This window comes from Durio zibethinus, chromosome 26 (assembly GCF_047325235.1).
Source record: "Durio zibethinus cultivar Kanyao isolate XHJ-2024 chromosome 26, ASM4732523v1, whole genome shotgun sequence".
NCBI classification, from domain to species: domain Eukaryota; kingdom Viridiplantae; phylum Streptophyta; class Magnoliopsida; order Malvales; family Malvaceae; genus Durio; species Durio zibethinus.
The window spans coordinates 7,733,111-7,751,342 of NC_143187.1; the positions used below are offsets into that span (position 1 = coordinate 7,733,111).

General features: G+C 31.7%; 3 protein-coding genes and 2 long non-coding RNA genes across 17 annotated transcripts; 1 reads left to right on the top strand and 4 right to left on the bottom strand.

Annotated features, from left to right (window-relative positions):
• Positions 1 to 413: 413 nt before the first annotated feature.
• LOC111274876 (tobamovirus multiplication protein 1-like) lies at positions 414 to 7,983 on the top strand. 11 transcript variants are annotated; one of them, XM_089755383.1, is made up of 14 exons: positions 414 to 534; positions 636 to 767; positions 2,315 to 2,365; positions 3,411 to 3,444; positions 3,556 to 3,642; positions 3,733 to 3,784; positions 4,216 to 4,393; positions 4,535 to 4,630; positions 4,876 to 4,936; positions 5,411 to 5,475; positions 5,682 to 5,756; positions 5,837 to 5,912; positions 6,690 to 6,856; positions 7,576 to 7,983. In XM_089755383.1, the coding sequence occupies exons 2-14, from the start codon at positions 660 to 662 to the stop codon at positions 7,597 to 7,599; spliced, it is 1,074 nt and encodes a 357-aa protein (XP_089611509.1). In that variant the 5' UTR covers positions 414 to 534; positions 636 to 659; the 3' UTR covers positions 7,600 to 7,983. The 11 variants fall into 11 exon arrangements, with proteins under 11 accessions (XP_089611509.1, XP_089611510.1, XP_089611514.1 ...); XM_089755384.1 differs by having other exon boundaries at positions 2,319 to 2,365; positions 4,181 to 4,393; XM_089755388.1 differs by lacking the exon at positions 636 to 767 and having other exon boundaries at positions 495 to 534; positions 4,181 to 4,393.
• A 164-nt stretch (positions 7,984 to 8,147) lies between these two features.
• Positions 8,148 to 9,058, bottom strand: LOC149511297 (uncharacterized). 2 transcript variants are annotated; one of them, XR_016334154.1, is made up of 2 exons: positions 8,622 to 9,058; positions 8,148 to 8,502 (listed from the first exon to the last, which is right to left on the bottom strand). It is a non-coding gene; the product is annotated as an uncharacterized LOC149511297 (long non-coding RNA). The 2 variants fall into 2 exon arrangements; XR_016334155.1 differs by having other exon boundaries at positions 8,148 to 8,506.
• Positions 9,059 to 12,150: 3,092 nt separating this feature from the next.
• LOC149511298 (transcription factor bHLH144-like) lies at positions 12,151 to 13,581 on the bottom strand. The gene has a single exon (XM_089755254.1). The coding sequence runs from the start codon at positions 13,297 to 13,299 to the stop codon at positions 12,577 to 12,579; it is 723 nt and encodes a 240-aa protein (XP_089611380.1). The 5' UTR covers positions 13,300 to 13,581; the 3' UTR covers positions 12,151 to 12,576.
• An 829-nt stretch (positions 13,582 to 14,410) lies between these two features.
• On the bottom strand, positions 14,411 to 15,281 carry LOC111274879 (uncharacterized). The gene is made up of 3 exons (XR_016334106.1): positions 15,123 to 15,281; positions 14,594 to 14,729; positions 14,411 to 14,423 (listed from the first exon to the last, which is right to left on the bottom strand). It is a non-coding gene; the product is annotated as an uncharacterized LOC111274879 (long non-coding RNA).
• A 788-nt stretch (positions 15,282 to 16,069) lies between these two features.
• On the bottom strand, positions 16,070 to 17,883 carry LOC111318672 (major pollen allergen Ole e 10-like). Of its 2 annotated transcripts, none has more exons than XM_022921547.2 (4): positions 17,334 to 17,883; positions 16,810 to 16,838; positions 16,461 to 16,713; positions 16,070 to 16,322 (listed from the first exon to the last, which is right to left on the bottom strand). In XM_022921547.2, exons 1-4 carry the CDS (start codon positions 17,395 to 17,397, stop codon positions 16,288 to 16,290), a joined length of 381 nt encoding a protein of 126 aa, XP_022777282.1. In that variant the 5' UTR covers positions 17,398 to 17,883; the 3' UTR covers positions 16,070 to 16,287. The 2 variants fall into 2 exon arrangements, with proteins under 2 accessions (XP_022777282.1, XP_022777280.1); XM_022921545.2 differs by having other exon boundaries at positions 16,071 to 16,322; positions 16,461 to 16,734; positions 17,334 to 17,694.
• Between the last annotated feature and the right edge of the window lie 349 nt (positions 17,884 to 18,232).

Below are 18,232 nucleotides of genomic sequence, written 5' to 3' on the forward strand. Positions count from 1 at the left end.
AATATTCGATAAGATATGAGACTTTTCAAATTTTTATATTCAAAAAATTTTGAGGTCTTTCAAAAATAAATATTTAAAAATTATTAAAATGTCTCGAATATTCATTTTCGAGAAACTTTAAAGTTTTTTAAATATTTATTTTTGTGAAATTTAATTTTAGAAAGTAAAAAGAGAAGAAAAAAGAAAGGATAAAAATAAAAAATAGAAAGTGAGGGATAAGATGTGTTTAATAGAAATAAAAAATTTAATTTTGAATTTGGGTTATATATAAAAGTAAGGTGTATATACATTAAATAGGATGTAAATAAAATATCCTAAAAAAAAATGAAAGAATTTATAATAATTTCTCCAATTTACCCTCCGGATGATAATAATAAATAAATAAAAGTAAAAATTAAATCTTTCTCCTAAAAAGGACATATTCGTTTTCATATTCGTTTTCTCATAAATTGCAACTAAATCAATGAATGAGCAACAAAAAGTAAATCAAGAGACTTTCCTGAAAGATATTTGAAAAGATTTCCGTTTCACACGGTACATTTCTTTGTTTTAAAAATCCACAAGCATTTTAGATTCTTTTGCTCTCCCGAGAGAATAATATAATAAGATAAATATATACTTTTTTGTTTGTAAAGAAAACGAAAAGTAGAGATAGGCAAATGTTGGAGGAAAAGGAGAAATCTTGTATTTTAGCAGGAGAACTAGTTGGAGTAAATGTGGGTCTTGCTTGCTTTGATGGAATTATTGCTATTCTTGCTTTTACTCAGGTTTGATTGTTATTCTTTTTTTTATTTCTTTTGTTACAAATCTAATTTTTTTAATGTTTAATGAGTTTTTGATTGATGAATAGTTTGTAATATGGGATAAAGGGGTAGCAATGTGTTTTAGGATTGTTTCCATCTGGGTTTTACATTCAACATATTGTCATTATATTTGTTTTCTAGTAATTTGAGGTGTTTTATTTTATCTAGCTCTTTGTTAGCTGGAGAAATATTAGTCCAACCAGGCTGCTGAACGTAATTGTTGGCTTTGTTGATGACACAAGTTCAAGCTGGTTGAATAGGCAACTCTTGGATTCAATATATAGACTGTCTTCTGCCAAGCTTCCTATATCTTTATGCGCCATATACTAAGTATCATTTTTATATTTTTGGCTAAAAGTGATAAATATTGGTGAATTGTGCTTGGTCCTATATAAATTTAAGAAAATTCTCCATATTCAGGTTCAATCAATAATGGAAACCTAGTAAGATGAAGCAATATATGCTGTTGTTTTCTCTTGGGGAATATTTTTTTAAGCCTGGAAGGAAGACAACCTTATTTATTCAATTTTTGGTTGACAACATGTCATTGCTGTTTTCACGAAACCAAGACAGAATTACAAATTTGGTGCAATAGTTCGGTTGTTGATCATTATACTGAAAATTAGGCAGCGGCATAGCTTGCACATTAATGAAAGTTACATTTTTTTAAAATCCAAAATGCACATGATCCTGGCAATTCATGAATAGTATGTGGTACGAATGGTTGGTTAGTTGGTTCTTATGGAATAAGGAGGGTCGGCTTTACACTTTTTCATGGATTTGGTATGCTAAATTTAAATATGAAAATTGCTGGTTGAGTGAGCATGATTAGCCAACTCAAGTTCTTTTTACTAATTTGGAAGAACAATGTAAATTATAATGAGCTTGAATTGAGCTCAATCTGAGCATTTCTCAAACTTAATTATTGAGCTTTCATGGTTATCTTGATGTGTGGCTTAGATTTTTTTCAGTTGCAACCTTATTTCTTTTTCAATTGATAACTTAGCTAAAATTCTACTTTTGTAGTCCAACTCCATCTTTTTGCTTGCAACTGTATTTGTTACTGAAAAGCATTGTTTGTTTGAGCTGCTGTAATCTCCACATCCTTCAAGATTACATTGCATTCTATTTTTATTCTCCGGATATGTTCAAGATCTGCTGTTTTTACGTTGCATTTTATTCATTTATCTTGTTATATATCTTGAGTACCATTTTGTGGTATTGAAAAATATATCAATCTGCACTTAGCTGTCTTGGATTGCAATATTGGCTTTATGTGTATCAAAGCGGTGAATTTTACATGCGTACACATCATGCAAGGTGGTAGGGATTATGCATATGTGCTGGTAGATATATCTGTCTTTTTGTAGACACTAAAACCCAGGGTAATATGGTACATCAGAATTCATTAGTGTGATGCTACTAATGGTTATGGAGATTTTATTTCTTTATTTTTTTTTTTCTGAGTTTTTGTTTGTAATGAACATTTACTCTCACCACTTTGTGGTCAGCTAGCACGGATTCACTCAAGGAATTCACAGCTAGGATGGACCCGCCAAAAAGTAAGTTTTATAAATTACTTTCTGTGACTTTTTAGTTGAATTAAAAGATTTCTATTTGAATGTAAACTATTTCATAGGCTAGCTAGTTTAACACAATGTCATCAGACCAGCTGGTCAAGTGGGGACTTGCACCTTGATCTGATCTGTGTGAGTCATCTGACCCTTTAAGGCAGAACCTGGGAAAATTGTCTGAACAGAAAGAAATTTTGGTGACTCTTCTGACACTGCTTGACTTGAACTTGGAGAAACAGGTAGGTTGAAATTAAGTTGCAGCTACAGCATGCATCAGTTCTTAAAGTTTTGAGCCCAGGAGTTTGTAGTAGGCCTTGGAGGAGAAACCTATTTGACCAACATTTCCTGGACTTCAATGCTTGCTTTTGTAATTTCTACACTTCTTGCAAGTATCACAAATTTTGTGTATGCCCCTAACACTGGCAGAAAACTCTACGTTGGACTCCTGTACTTTTTTTAATTTTGTAAGTTTGTAGCCGATGAGGAAAGTGTGATAAAACATAAATTATTTACTAAAAGAATTTGATATAAGTTGTTTAGTGACCAGCCTTGGGAACTAAGAACCTTAATGAGTAACAATGTAGCTAAATCATTAATCTATTATCTGGCCTTTGTACTGGGATGATTAGGAAACATGCTGTACCATCCTGGAATTAGAGATGATTAAACTTATCTATGGTCCAGTGGAGCCAGAAGATAGAGTTAGGGTTGATGTCAAGTCAATGTTCAGTAAGGTCCATGTATTGGTGTCAAGTCAATGTTCGGTAAGGTCCATGTTCGGTAAGATAGTGTTGGGGTTGATGTCAAGTCAATGTTCAGTAATGTACGTGTATTGGTGTGCATATATGTAAATGATTTATGATAATGCTTTTTTTTTTTTCTTCTTTTCTCCTTTTCCTCCTCTTTCTTTCTTTTCTAATTCATGGTACATCTAACTTACTATGTTGGTTGGCCCAAAAAAAAGAGTTACTATGTTGATTTCTATTTCCAAATGTATTGACTTGTTCTTGACCGAAATGAATGTGAATAACAGGTGTTTCATTTACTGATTGGGTCTACCAATGCTGGTAAGAATTTTTATTTTACACTTATGTTGACCCGTTGGCCTTATATGCGTAGGTTGATTTGAATCACATCTCTGATTCAAACTGAATTGCCAAATTCTCATCTACCTGCAGGTTACTTCGTTTATTTTGTCTTGACTCTCGTTGCTGCATGCCGAGGATGGCTATGCTGGTCATACTCTTGTGGCTTTGTAGCCATGGGTATGTGTAGATGCTCGTAATAAGACCTCAATTCTTTCTTTCACTGCAGCAGATTAGTTTAAGTATTAATTGCTGCAAATATGTGTGCAGCCTTCCCCAGAATTCTTTTCTTTGCAACATTTCTTCTACTTTTGTCATTCTGGTATGTTTCCTCAGTAACTTATTTACATTTTCTTTGTGTGAAATATGATCATGTATCTTAGATAACTTTTTCAAATGCAAGGAAAACGTGCTCTCTAAAGATTGGAGATATTTGCAAGAATCAAGATATGCAGCTTTCCTTTATTTTTGTTTTTGTTTCTAGTAAAAGGAAATAGAAAAAGGAAAAGGGAGATTGAATTTAGTGCTTGACTTTAAATCATCATGTCTTAATCAATCAATGTACCAGAGAGCTTTCTCTTTTCTTCTTTTCCCAGGGTCATCCAATGCAATGGTACTGAAGCTTTTTCATAAATCAGGATAATATACTTTGCTAGTTTTAGTTACTTTGAAGTTTTCATATTTTCTGTCAAAGTGAAAATTAGTGTTTCTTCATCAGCTGTACCCCATGTCTCTGTGGCGGATTTTTTATAGGGTCGACCTTTGCCACCAGGCAGATGATGAAGAGGAAGAGGATGTTGAACAGGGCTTTCTAGAAGCTTTACTACAAAATTCTTTAAATAGACCAAGGTCATCAATCGCAGATAGTTACAGAATATGTTATCCTTTCCGTTTAATTCATATTGGAAGCCGTCAAAAAGTAGTGATTCTGGTATAGTGATATAGTTTCTTTTGTTTCTTATCATGGTTTTTATGTGTAATTATTTTGAATGTTTCTATAATACTTTCCTGTTGTGTCATTTTGCAAAACCTAATGCTTATGAACTCATTAATTCTGTTTTTATCTGACCAGGTTACTGTTCTTGTATTTCTTTTTATGATGACATTTTCTGTGCTAATCTGGATTCGAATGGAAGATAATCCTATTGATTCATCAACTGTGGCTCGGGTATGAACATCTAACGAGCTAATTTTGTTTTAACTATTATTGTTTTCTTAGAGCACCATCTGTAAGTTTCTGATTATCAGACAGAAGGTTACAGTGAAGCTAGTGTCTACGTTTTTTTTCTTTTAGTTCATTGGTTTGAAAATAACAAAAGACAATGAAAACTTGTGTTTTATGGAATTTCTTTGTGTTCTTTTATTTCTTTCTTCTAGTGAAGCCATGAAGTACTGACTGTCTATCTCATTCAGGTTTATGTAGATCTTTTTGCTGTGGCAATACTACTATTAGGTGGAGCGTTAGCATGTTATGGTAAGCAGCTAGCAATTTATATGGACTATTCTTTTTCATAATATTGGTTTTTCTTTTTGCATTGCTTGAAGATTTTGTCCCTTAATGTAATAACTTTGTGAATGCAAAAATGCCTAACATCAGGCTAACCAGATATTCTTGTTCCTTGTTATTTGTGAACCAAATACTAGAAGTCACACTTGTGAGCCTCCAACCCATAGTATCTAACATCTTGCATGTGTAGATTATTTGATAGATCAGTATCGGAGCCTGAGTAACATTAATTAGAGAAGTTAATTCAACTTCTAGTTTAATGGGTGATATGACATAAGGTTGGCCTAAATGCCTGACAAATTTTGCTGGTTAGTCTCTGGGATTGATTGACTGATTCGTTCTTTTTAAGTGTTACTAGAATAGATGATTCTTTTATATTACATATTTTCTTCTCTTAGAGATACTCATGGTTTTATTTGTTTCTTCCTTTCTCATGCTTAGGGCTCCTATTGTGTCAGAAAATGAGGAATGTTAGATCTGAAAGAGCTTCATCTGAAATTTGGAAGGTGTTATCATATTATCCTTTATGCTTTTGTGTCATTCTCTACGGTCTTGTCATGTTGGTCTCAATTTAGAAGATATACTATTCTTTCACCTTTATGTTAACATTTGATGCATTTATCTTTGTTCAAAATCTGGTGGCTTTATAGTTATATTATTTCTGTGCCTTAGTTATTTCATGATGTTGTGTTGAGATATATGATTTCTGTAGGTTGCAGGTTTGGCCATTGTATCTGTTCTATGTTTCACATCAAGTGCTTTTGTGGCTCTTTTCACTGATATTCCGGTACACGGCTCCCTATTGGTTGTTTGTTCTATGCTTTATTTTCTAACTTCATAAACTTAATTGTGTTTTCGTGATTGCAGGTGCTTTATCACTGGCATGAACTGCACATAAATGGTGTTTATACTTCTCTTTTACTGATTTTATATTATTTTATAGGTACTTGATTCAACTTTTCCCTTAAGTTTGCTAAATCTGCTGCAAATTAACTAAAGGCTTTTGATTGTCGATTTATGAAGATCTGTTTTTAGGGCGTGGAATATCCTAAATATTTTGTACCATCAATCCATATCTAGCATTAATTCTTTATTAGAAATATTTCATGTGTATTTTGATGTTTCTGAATATTCAGCCTCATCTGCAATCTGAAGTTATAGAGATCAAGTTCATGGAAGATAAATTTGATGGGTATAAGAACCTTCATCTTACCATACTTGGATAATAGACGTTGTATGAGAAATTGGGATATATCTAGGGAAAAAGGAGTTTTAAAACCTGGCAGATATTCATGTAAACTTTTTATCTTAATAGAATGACTTGGGTGATCTGGGAGGTTGGACAGTTAGAATTTTGAATTAAGCATGTTGCACCAAAGTACAAAACACTATGGTATTAGAGATGTGCCTTAACATCCGTTATCCATCTACTCTGTTCAGACTGAGGAATAATTTTTACGTGACAATAGAAAATATTGTTGTTGCATTCATATTATCATCCAACTATATTGATTCCTGAACTTATGGATGGAATGGTGAAATGGCAATTGCCATGGTTATGCCCTGTTGACAACAGAAGTTGAAATAAGGCTATGATGAAAACATTGAAAGAGATAAACGCTGCTGCCCTATATTTTTGTCCCCATCATCAGTGCTGCTTTATGGAAAAAGTAGGTCGTAATGTCAAGTTTATGATGTGATGTTCATTTTGTTTTTCTAGGTTCATCAGTGCCCTCAGCTTTTGTATTATGGGTCATGAGAGAATTACCACCTATGTCAATAGCTAACATACCAGGGGAATCAACAACAATAACTTTTATTACTGATAGTTCAGCTGAAGTCCACCATCCACAGGGCTGGACAACTGCAGCAAGCTCACAGAATCAGGTTCACATCTCTTTTTGTCTTTATATTAGATTTATACAGAATTTGCTTATTCATGTGTATTTCTGTTCTCTGTGTCAGCCTGATCTTTCAAATTTCACTTGTTTTTATATGAGATATATGGTCTTTCTATCGCTCCCTACTTGTATTGGGAATGTCGTAGCATCATATTATCTTCATATCAGATATACCTCAGAGAGTTGTTCTGATTTAGTCAGGGATTGGTTGGTACAAATATTGCCCAAACGCCAATTCCATTCATTGATAATTGAGAATTGAAAATGATCTTTTGTGCCAATGCATGTTTAAAAATGTGAAGATTGAATAATGTCTGCGGTTCTTTCAGTTCTGAAAAATATCATTCCTCTAATATCTATACAACAATAGGTAATTAATAAGGGGGGTAGTGTACCTATCCACATTGGAAAATAGTGACTAAACCTTACATCAGTTCAATATATTTTTAATTGAATATTTCTGAAGAATGGTTCTAGATTGCTGTACAATGCCAGTTTAAAATGATAAAATGATATGTGCGGTGCAACGAACATAATATTGTATGCAGTCGATATTATTTAATGAACTGATGCATCTTTCTTATTTGCTTTTGATTTTTATTTTGTGCACTGCTACATCTTCCTTATTTGCTTCAAAGATGTTCATTAAGATGGTTGTAGGAGATACAGAAAGGACCTTTAGTGACTTGAGCTTCGTTAGCGCAGGTATCAAGAGGTAGTCCTATATAATTGCTCTTTCATACAGAAATATGCATGCTTATCTTCCTAAGTGGGCAATGTGAGCTGGAAATTGAAACAATCGGGTCAAATAAGAGTTTGGATTGCGCAAATGAGCAGTGATCAAAAGGTTACAATAGCTAACTTTACAGGGCAGCCGTGCCATTGCCATTGCCATGTTTTTGACATTTGGAGCATGTAAATAGCAACGGAAAGATAGATGCTTCTTTTTCTTTTGGTCTTTTAAGCTTTCTCTTCCCGTAGTTGTCCGATTCTAAAGACATTTGATTTGCCACTTTAGTCTTCACAACACTCGTAGGTATCAAATGGTTTCCATGATAGATAAATTAAAGCCATTATTATTGATCAAGGGTGGTCGCATGTGCCTAAAATTTATAGATGACAAATCTACCAGCTTCTTTCTCTCTATTCTTCCCCCTTTTTATTTTTGCCTATTTTGCATAATGTCATGCCTTATGGGACTATGGCATATCATTGGAGAAATATGTTATCCCGAAGATATACAAGTGTGCTATAGGGAATTTCATATCATTTCGTATACTCAAGCAAGGGCAGCAGGCTTTACATTTCAAATTCTCTGTCATTTGTTAATTGGGATCATGTCAATAAACAAGCCTTCAAAGCATCTCACATCCCAACAAAGCAATGTTATCTAATCTAGGAGGCATTTTGACAAACTTGTCTTGTGCACAAAGTCCTTGCATAAACCAAAGAGTTCCAATGCCAACTCAAATAGGGGACACAGACTAATAGTAGGAATAAATTATTATTTTGGTTTAGGTCCAAAAGCTTCGAGGCAATAACTGCAAACAAAAAAATGATCAAAGTTGGTCGGTACCATTCCTTTGTATTATAGATGTAATCTCCTCCTACCCGAACACGCCCTTTAGGAACCTAACTAAAAGCAAATAAATAAATACTGAATAATAACTTAAAAAAAAAAAAAAAAAAACACCAAAGAGAACATTTTGATTCTTTGAATATAGAAAAGTGGAAAGCAAAAAAAATACTACCACAATAGTTTCGCATCTATCACTGTATTGGGGCTCGACGACGTCGTTGACTTGATCACCTTCCATTCCGATCAGCCGTTTGCAGACAATCCTTCTAGGAGTCTCAGGGGACCGTAAGATCACAACATCTCCTGGTCGAAGTTGCCGGTTCGGGTCGAAATGCGCTCAACCCACAACAAATTGCCTGTTGTGTTTAAGGTTGGAACCATGCTAGGACCATAATTCTACAAAGTTCCCAGTCACTGCCCCAAATTCAAGAGTAAAATTAAAACCGAAGAAACAAAGAAATGAAAGGATGAGTTTGTTTTGGGGGATAGTTGAAAGATTTAATTGTTCAATGGGACAATGAAGCAGCTTTATACCTAATGTTAAATAACAAAATTTTTTTAAAATTTTTCAATTTAAAAACTTGAATTTTCAACTTAAACAAAAAAAAAAAAAAACTCATGTATTTTAAGGTGAAAAAATATTTGGGATAAAAATTTATTATTATTTTATATTTTTAATACTTTACTTCTTATATATTTTAAATATTTTAATTATTCATAATATTTTTTAAAAAACATTAAACATTTAAATTTTTAATTATATTTTTTACTATACTTTTAAATATATTTTTTAATTTAAATTTTTTTAACAACAACCGTACTAAACTATTTCTAATTCTTTCTCAAACCAATCTAGATTTGGATTTAAAAAAAAAAAAAAAAAAAGGCATGGTAATGCATGGAGTATAATGATAATGAAATGATGGATAAATTTTAAAAAACACAAGGTAAAGAAAGAGCCGGGTAAGTGGGCTTACAAACGGGAGTCCTTGATTCCTTGGTCCCACGTTGCTTATGGGTAGTTAATTTTAGGGTATAATCGATTAAGTTTGAGTTGATATAATATTAAATTTATATTCGAATTCGATTTGAAATTTGAGTTTTAAAATTAAATTTGAAATTTGAGGTGTGAAACTCGATTCGAATTTGATTGAATTTTTTTTTTTAATTTAAATTTGACTCAAGATAAAAATCAAATTACTTGAACTTATTTGATTATATTCAATTAATATATAAAAATAAGTTTGATTATTATATTCGATAAAAACTCGATTATTTTTATTTGAATTCGAGTTCAAAATATTTTATTAATTAAAATAATAAAAATATATTTAAATATAAAAGCTCGATTAGGCTCATAAATTATTCAAGTTAAGTATAAAAATATTTGAATTCGACTCGATCGATAAATCAAATTATTTGAACTCAAATTTGACTCGATAATAATCAAATTGCATTTAAATTTTATTCGAATCAAATTTAAATAATTTATAAATATTAATATATTATTTACACCATTAATTAACTTGTTTACCCTACTTCGAGCATTTCAATAGAAGTATATCATTCATGCTTTGGAACATACTGTCAAAAACTTATGTGAAGGACTAAATCGGCATGTATATGACTAGGGTACAAATATGTTAATGGATATGGGTAAAATAAAGTATTTTTATTTTTATATTTAAATTGTTATATTATATTTATTTTTGTACTTGATATTTTAAATTTATTTTTATTTTTATTTCCGTGAATATTCAATGAATATGAAGATTCTCTATACCTATAGCTTTAAAAAAATAAAATTAATTTTTTTAAAATTTTATCTTATATATTTAGATAATTTTTTATAAATATATATTAATATTTTTTTAATAAAATTATATTAACTTTAATTAATCTAAGATAATAATATATATTATTTAATAAAAATTTATTTACTAAATATGTATAAATATATATGTAGAATACGAATACGAGACGAGTACTATATTACATGTCTCTATTCTCATATTTAATAAAAATTTAAAATTATATACATCCACATCCTCATGCAAATAATATAATATTCATCTCTATTCTCATTCGGATAAAAAATCAAATTTCTTATTAGATATGAATAAAATTAACATCATTTTTAAGATATAAGATAGAATCTTTTTATTTTTATATTCTATAAAATATTTTAAATTTATTTTTATTTCTATTCTTGTAAGTATTCAATAAATATGAATAATTTTTGTATTTATAATATTTTTTAAATAAAAATTAATTTTTTAGTTTTGTTATTTTTATCTTACATATTTATGTAATATTGTTATAAATATTTATTAATATATTTTAAAAATATATTAATACTAATTAATTTAAAATAATAATTTATATTATTTAATTAAAAATCTATTTACTTTATTTATATACAGATATGGGACAGATGTTATATTATCTATTTTTATTTTCGTATCTAATAAAAAAATTAAAATCATATTTATTTTCATTCTCATTATGTTAATATAATGCTTATTTTTATTTTTATTTTCTTTCAAAAAAATAAAATTTTTAATTGAATGTGAATAAGATTAATTTTTTTATTTTTAAAAAATTACGAATATGAAGGTTATCCATATTTATTATGATGAAAACGAAAATAAATTTAAAATATTTATTAAATATAAATATTAAAATAAAAAATGAAGAAAAAAAAATTCTACTTGCCCATACCCAACCATTACATCCCTGTCTCAGCCTTCTATTTTCCATCGTTAATGGTTGAAATCCATCAAATTTAAGTTAGTTGGCGAATGGGCAAAAGCAATTAACATTTATATGTAGGCAAAATGATTATAATGTTGATTTTATGCATCACTCGCTGAAAATAGCCAGCCTGTTCCCCTAAAAGGAGCCTCACAGAGATTCAACTGTTGGCTACAAAATTTATAGCCAAGTCATAGGCTAACCCCACCCCTAGCGTTGGACATGAGGCGTGCTTTGTTGGAACCCAATTTTCCTGCGGGAGGCCAATTTCGTAAGGCCATCCCTCTGCATCTCTGTGGGCTTCCAAATTGTTTTTGCAGGGTAATGTATAATCCTAGCGTCTATTTTGATGACACTTGTATTCAAGTCAAAGAAGAGGGACTTCCCTCGAGTTTCGACATGATTTCACTCCACCTGCATAAACAAAATGTAAAAGAGGAAACCAATTGATTGAAATTGATGGTGAAGGAAATCCAACTTAACCAAAGTTGATACAAGAAGTGGGTCCAACAGGCACAAAACTTGGCAGGAGTTGGAAAACTGATAAAAGGTCGTGATGGTGCGCCACTAGCACCACTACCTACTGGCTCAAGAGCAGGGATTGTTGGGGAAAGGAAAAAAAAAAGCACCATGCATGCATGACAATGAGCTCCCATGTCCCTAAAATATCAGCACATAAATAAGCATATTATGTATAAAGGAATCAAGACTGACAGATTTGTGCATTTCACGCTCAGATACTGATAACAATATATATACAAACTGGAACAGGCACCACATAAATGTATTGACAGCATGTCTCCAGATTTCCAACAAATTAATTCTCAAGTATTCTAAGAGGAGGAAAAACCATTGAGAATATAAAAAGAAGCGAATAAAGGACATCAAACAAAGACATGAGCCTGAGCAAGTGGTGCTCACAAAAGGTGATCAGTGCTCATCGGGGATTTAACAAGTAATATTTATTCAACATGGAATAAACATAGAGTATGTGAAATACAGAAATCAGGCAGAGGAGAAACTACTAGTGAATCTTTTTCAAGTACATTACATTCACATTCAAAGCAGCAAGTTGTGCCAAAAGATAATGGCAACTAAATACTTAGTAGTAATATTACACAGCCAAACTCCATCCCAACTTCTCTCTCCTTCCAAGCGAACAATAAGCTTCAAAAGTTTCAGCAGCAATTCGTGCACTGGCACATCAGTAATACATGCATAACTGGAAATTACAACACATTATTAATTCTAAATACCGGTCTTATTTATCCGTAGACAGAAAACCGTCAGAGAGAGAGCGGTGAAGGATGAGTACGCAACACAGAATAAACTTAACTTCTGGAAGATGAGAAAATGGTTATCACAATATGAGTTCAATCCCTGTACTTAAAATTTCCAACTCCATGCTTCTTTACTTCAACCTTGAGAGACTTCAGATACCTAACAGCTTCATCAAGAACAGCTACATTATCCAACTGATCAGCACCAGGAACAATTCCCCTTAAAACCTTCATCATTTTCTTCATTTTAAGTCGCTTAATTTCAGGGTCACAACAGCCACCACTACCAGAGGACTTCAGAGTAGATGAGCATGAGCCGTTCTTTCTTGGTTTTGAACCATAAGCAGATTGAGAATCAGAGTCGCTTTCATAATTTCCATAAGTCCGTGCTGTGCTAACTTCTTCCTCATCATAATCTTGTTCCTCCTCTTCTGAGCTGAGCAGTGCATCAATATCATCTGAATCCTCTTTCAGAGAAGATGAGGTTTCTTTTTCCCCGTTAACATATTTTCTCTCATACTTTCCATCCATGTATGTTGCAGAAACATTTAATCCATGACCATTAAACTTATTTGCAACAGCAGGATTGAACATGATCTGATTTCTACGATCAGTCTGATTGAAAATAATGAAATTCTTGGGACAAACCTCTGAGGGTTGAAACTCAATGCCATGGAGGGGTGGCAATGGCTTAGCACATGGAGGAAAAGCAGTACCAAAAGCAGATGCAACTGGGATATGCATGTAATTATCACAAACTTGATCTGCAAGTGGGGGCACTGCTTTTTGGGGGTAAAACTGTTGATCACTCTGCATTGAATTTTCTACTTAATCAAGAAGTTCACAACAAAAGATTGCTTCTTGGCTTTGAACTTGCAATTATTCAACTTTTAAGTTGGAAGAAGGCTTATGAATATAATTATGGTAAGACTATAGACTAAACTACTGGATCACCATCACAACATGACAGAGCCGCCTGTCCCAAATTTACCTCAAAACAATCAGATGTTTCATTCTGTCACATCCTGAAGCATAACACAACCAAATGGCAGACTCTCCCAGATCCTGGTTTCCAAGAGTTTTGTATTACAAGACTACGTAACAGGTTTAAGCAACTGACGGAAATACTCAGCCTGCGATAGCATATACTAAGTCATTATAACCATAAAAAATGCACATAGTAATATGTGAAGCCAAAAACAAAAAGATGCTTTGTCCATTGTTCTACATGGTATTACTCAATCATATGACGAAAAACTTCAGTCATGATTGATGTTTTGAAGTAACATTTACACTTCTATTTCATAGGGAAGCCCATTAGAATGGTCAGAAGTTGATTAAGTTTTCTACAGATTCAATGTGCTCTCAACTAACAGAAAATCCATAACAGAAAAGAGTAATGAAAAAGATAAATGATAAATGTCTTGCATTTCTCAAAAATTTACATATAATTTTTTTTTCTTTTCAACTATAATAACCACAAGTACACGCATGTGCTTAGTCCTTGTGCACGTTTTAGTGCATTTTCTATGTCCTGTGTGCATTAACGAGACAAAACTTTCAAATCAGTCACTTAACAAACTAAAAATCAAGTGGCAAATTCAACATAATATAATCATGCTACCACAAAAATAGCAATAAAATTATAAAACCATAACTGACATGGCACATAGATTTATTTGAGACAACTTTTATGCATATCCAAGGGCAATATACGAAATCCGAAACAGGTAAAAATCAAATTTACCTGACAAACTTGAACTAGTTGATAGTATGCAATAACACCAACGCTCATTGTAATCTTCCCAACCTCCTTAAATGCTCGATATCTCTTTATGGTTATCGCAATGTACATTCTCACACCTCCAACCAAAATTTTTCAATCTGCAAACGCTAAGTTGAATGAAATGTATCCTCTTCCAATTTCAATTGAAATTCACCTACAGCAGTAGAATAATTCCTTTTAATAAAAATAACCAACAGATACATGCACATTAAAATTAAAATTTCTTTTCATTTTCTGCAAAATTATAAGGCAAGCAAATAACCATCATCTGAATTAAAACAAATGGAATTTAAATTCATAAATTTTTAGATTTACAAAACTTACCAAAAACAAATAAAAATTACAGTATGACAAGAAAGAAAACCACCAAGCGCACACAATTCACGAAAGACCTCGGCATTTTGTTTATCTTTGACTCAATCCCGAAGTAATTATAGAAAAATAAATCCAAGCTTCTTGCCTGCAAAAATGAAAAGGAAAGAAAAGGAATTAAAACTAATTAAAAAAATGGAAAAAGCAGTTAAATCAAACAGAAATACTTATATCAAGGCTTCAATAAAAAAAGAAAAAAGAAATGAACTAAATAAAAGGATCAACGATAATTAAAGCCCAAAGGAACTAAAAATCAGAAACGGCAAAGAAAAAGAAGGAAGATCTAATTATTAGCAGATAAAAATCTTAGAGAAATGAAAATGAAAAAGAAAAAGAAATATAGCTGTAATTAAAAAAAAAAAACTCACTTTCCATCAAAAGAAAATCACTTTATTTAAAAAAATCACAAAATTCTCATTAGAACTAGAAAAAAAAATTGCAAAGAAAAATGGAGAAAAGAACCCCAAATAATAATTCTTACAGAATAAAAGCTCGAAGAAAAAATAGAAGGATTGGAAGCGGCCAAAAATTAGAAGAAAAAAAGGGAAAACTGGTCTGATAGAAAAACCCCTAGATTTGCGCTGAAGAAAGTTGCAGAGTTTAATTCAGGAATGAGGTTGGTGAAAATTTTGGTTTGAGCAATTATTTTTTATTTTTTATTTTTGTGTTTATTGGGATATGTGCTGTTCTGAGTCAAACGCGGTGGGATTTGAGGCGTTGGATTTGGGGCATTTCCGTGTAATGCGGAAAGGAAAGTGACCGTTGGATGCACGCGTGACAGGGTGGAAGGAGTGGGGCCCACGAGGTTTGACAATTTTTCCATATCGTGGAATCGACTCTTCATCTCTGCCTGTCATTTGCTTTTTGGTAAGCCTTTTTTGCATAATCCTTTGTTATTATTAGTATTATTATTTGTCTAATCAAAGATTAAAGAGGAAATTCTATTAAAAAAAGATTAAAAAGGAAATTGAATTAGTAATCATAATAGAGAAACCAAAAAAACCTATATTTGCTTTTTTTTTTTTTTTGCTTGATATGATATAATTTCTTTTGCCTTACTGAGCATATGGAATTTCTCTTATTTGAATAAAATCCATTGATATTATTACTATAAGATTATTTCTAAAGTAAAATTACAACTATAAAATTTTACAATTAAATAGTTTTGAATTATTAATTATTCAAAAATTTTTATAATTACATGAATTTATCTTTTTTAATATATTTGAGAATTAAATGATTTGATTTTTGAATTAAAAAATTTATATATTAATTATTTAATTAAATGCTCATGTGCATAATTGAGTATATACTTAATTTGAATAAACAATCTAATTGATCATTGTGCATTGTCTAAAACTTTTTTATTAAGCCCAAACATCTAATAAAAAAAAAAGATTCAATACCTAAAGAAGCACTATAAAGCATATATAATTATCATATATGTGATCAAATATAACTATTGCTTCATTCATGGAACTGTGTATCATATATAGATTAAAGCCCAAAGCACCAGCTATGGAATTCAATCTGCTACAGGTAAACAAATATATTGACGGAAAAGAATACACGGAAGGAATATAAAGACTTTGGCTACATTTTATTATAAACTAAGCCCAGAAACCCTTTCAAATATATGTTGCATATCAAAGCACTGATGGATACAGGCAGCTTCCATAGCCTGCAAAGAGATAAGTGCAAAAAGTTATGAACAGAAACAAATTAAATGAATAAATTTGACATAAGACAGGATTTGTTTCAACATGAAATTCCCAAATATACCTAAATTAGAAAATTACTAGAGGAAAAGAGTTTTTACTTGGATCAGATACAGTGATGAGAGCAGAGGCGCCAAAGTCACAGTCCCAGATGTGACGGCCAAAGGCTTGGTAGTAATTATTCATGACTACAGATGCATGGTTGATGATAGTATTGGGGTAGTAGCAGATTCCATTTTCTTGTATCAAGTTGCAGCTGAATCCCAGGGTCCCAAGTTGAGAACAGGCAAAGTTTATGCTGGAAACTAGTGCTGTATCATTGGACGAAGGTTTTGCAACACACCATGTTTTTCCCTGTTTAAAACAGGAGATTGTCTAGAAAATACTATCAAATGAACACGGGTTTTTCATGGAAAATTAATAATATGTCATAGTTAGCATTGATTCTACCTGTCCATTGGCCAACTTCAGCAGCCCTCCTGCATAGTTACACAGCAAGAAAATCATTAAATATGGTTATAAATTTGCAACATAACAAGTCAAATTCAAGTGCAAAACATTGTTGATTTCATTGACAAGAGAAACTGCTCTGATCAAAACCACATCAAGTACTTTGCAAACAAAAGCACCAAAATGTAAAGCTTTGATCAATTTTCTTGTGGGAAAAAAATTATGGAAGAAAACAAACGCATCATGGAGTGTCACATTATTTTATTCATTCATACCATCCTCTGGGACTCAAGAAAGAGGAAATTTTGGAAAATTCCAACATTTTGCCGTCTTAAAAAAGATATATAGAACAGAAGATTATTACAACTTTTTATTTACAAAAAAAAAAAAAAACCATTTCAAGTCTTGATTTGAAAAGTAGCAGAACACATAAAGGAATCCAATCCTATAGTTTGGCATACATCAATGTGTATGAGAAAGTTTAGACGCAAAAAGAAAAAAACGCAAGAAAATGGAAAAGATACCAGAGTTAAATGACAGAAGGAGCAGAAGACAGAGAATGGGAAGCGACAGAATTGATTTAGCCATTGCTGTTCGGTTGCAGTAAATAATTAAAAGACAGTGAAGAAAGATAACTTGGTAAATGCGAATGAAGATGAATGTTCACATATATAGGGTGAATAAATCTTTTGCCCGACCGTAATTTGCTGCTTCCACAACATTTTAGGATATTAATTTTCAGTTGGAAGTAGCCAAAATATTCCCGGCACTAGCAATCATCTTCTTATGGAGGAGGGAGTTAAATCATGGTTAACGCCTAAAGCCTTAATGGTCAATTTAAAAGAGAATATGTAAGGGCAAAAGATAAGACAGCATTGGGTTTTTTTTTTTTTTTTTTTCCATGATTCCTGAATTTGTCATAGAAATGTTTTTCATCCAAGTTATTAGTATGATTGTTAATAATCACAGAAGCTGTAAATAAAGCGTTGGACTTGTAATTTCAATCATCATGATTTAAATTTTAACAATTTATAACATAAAAAAAAGTTAAATATGATTATTGAAAAGATAAATTTCACCCCTATTTAATTTCAGAGTTGAAATCTTCTTTAATCCAGAAACATAAAAAACCAAAGTAGCTGGACGGGTTTATGACTGGTAAAATGAAAAGGAAGAATAGGTGAAAATCACAATGGTCAAACATTTTCTCTGCCACACTCCTAACCTTAACCTCTCTAATTCTAAAAATATTTGCCAGGCTGTGTGGTCACAGTCAAGAAGGATGGTCAAATTGGTCACCGCCTTACTAATTTTAACCATCTTGGATTTTTTATTAAAAAAAAAAAAAAAAAACCAAAAGAGGCTACTCCAAGTTGGTCAGAAAAACCATGGGTTATGCCAGAATCAATTGAACATGGGTTTG

What these genes read in the sequence shown, in the direction of transcription:
- LOC111274876 (XM_089755383.1), top strand. Translation starts at nt 660, where the DNA reads ATGTTGGAGGAAAAGGAGAAATCTTGTATTTTAGCAGGAGAACTAGTT. An exon ending in GTCAAAAAGTAGTGATTCTG is followed by an intron (nt 4,394 to 4,534) that starts GTATAGTGATAT and finishes TTATCTGACCAG; the next exon opens with GTTACTGTTCTTGTATTTCT. An exon ending in GATTTTATATTATTTTATAG is followed by an intron (nt 5,913 to 6,689) that starts GTACTTGATTCA and finishes TTGTTTTTCTAG; the next exon opens with GTTCATCAGTGCCCTCAGCT.
- LOC149511298 (XM_089755254.1), bottom strand. Translation starts at nt 13,299, where the DNA reads ATGCAGAGTGATCAACAGTTTTACCCCCAAAAAGCAGTGCCCCCACTT.
- LOC111318672 (XM_022921545.2), bottom strand. Translation starts at nt 17,397, where the DNA reads ATGGCTAAATCAATTCTGTCGCTTCCCATTCTCTGTCTTCTGCTCCTT. An exon ending in CCTTCTGTCATTTAACTCTG is followed by an intron (nt 16,839 to 17,333) that starts GTATCTTTTCCA and finishes GTAACTATGCAG; the next exon opens with GAGGGCTGCTGAAGTTGGCC. An exon ending in TGAAGTTGGCCAATGGACAG is followed by an intron (nt 16,735 to 16,809) that starts GTAGAATCAATG and finishes AGTATTTTCTAG; the next exon opens with ACAATCTCCTGTTTTAAACA.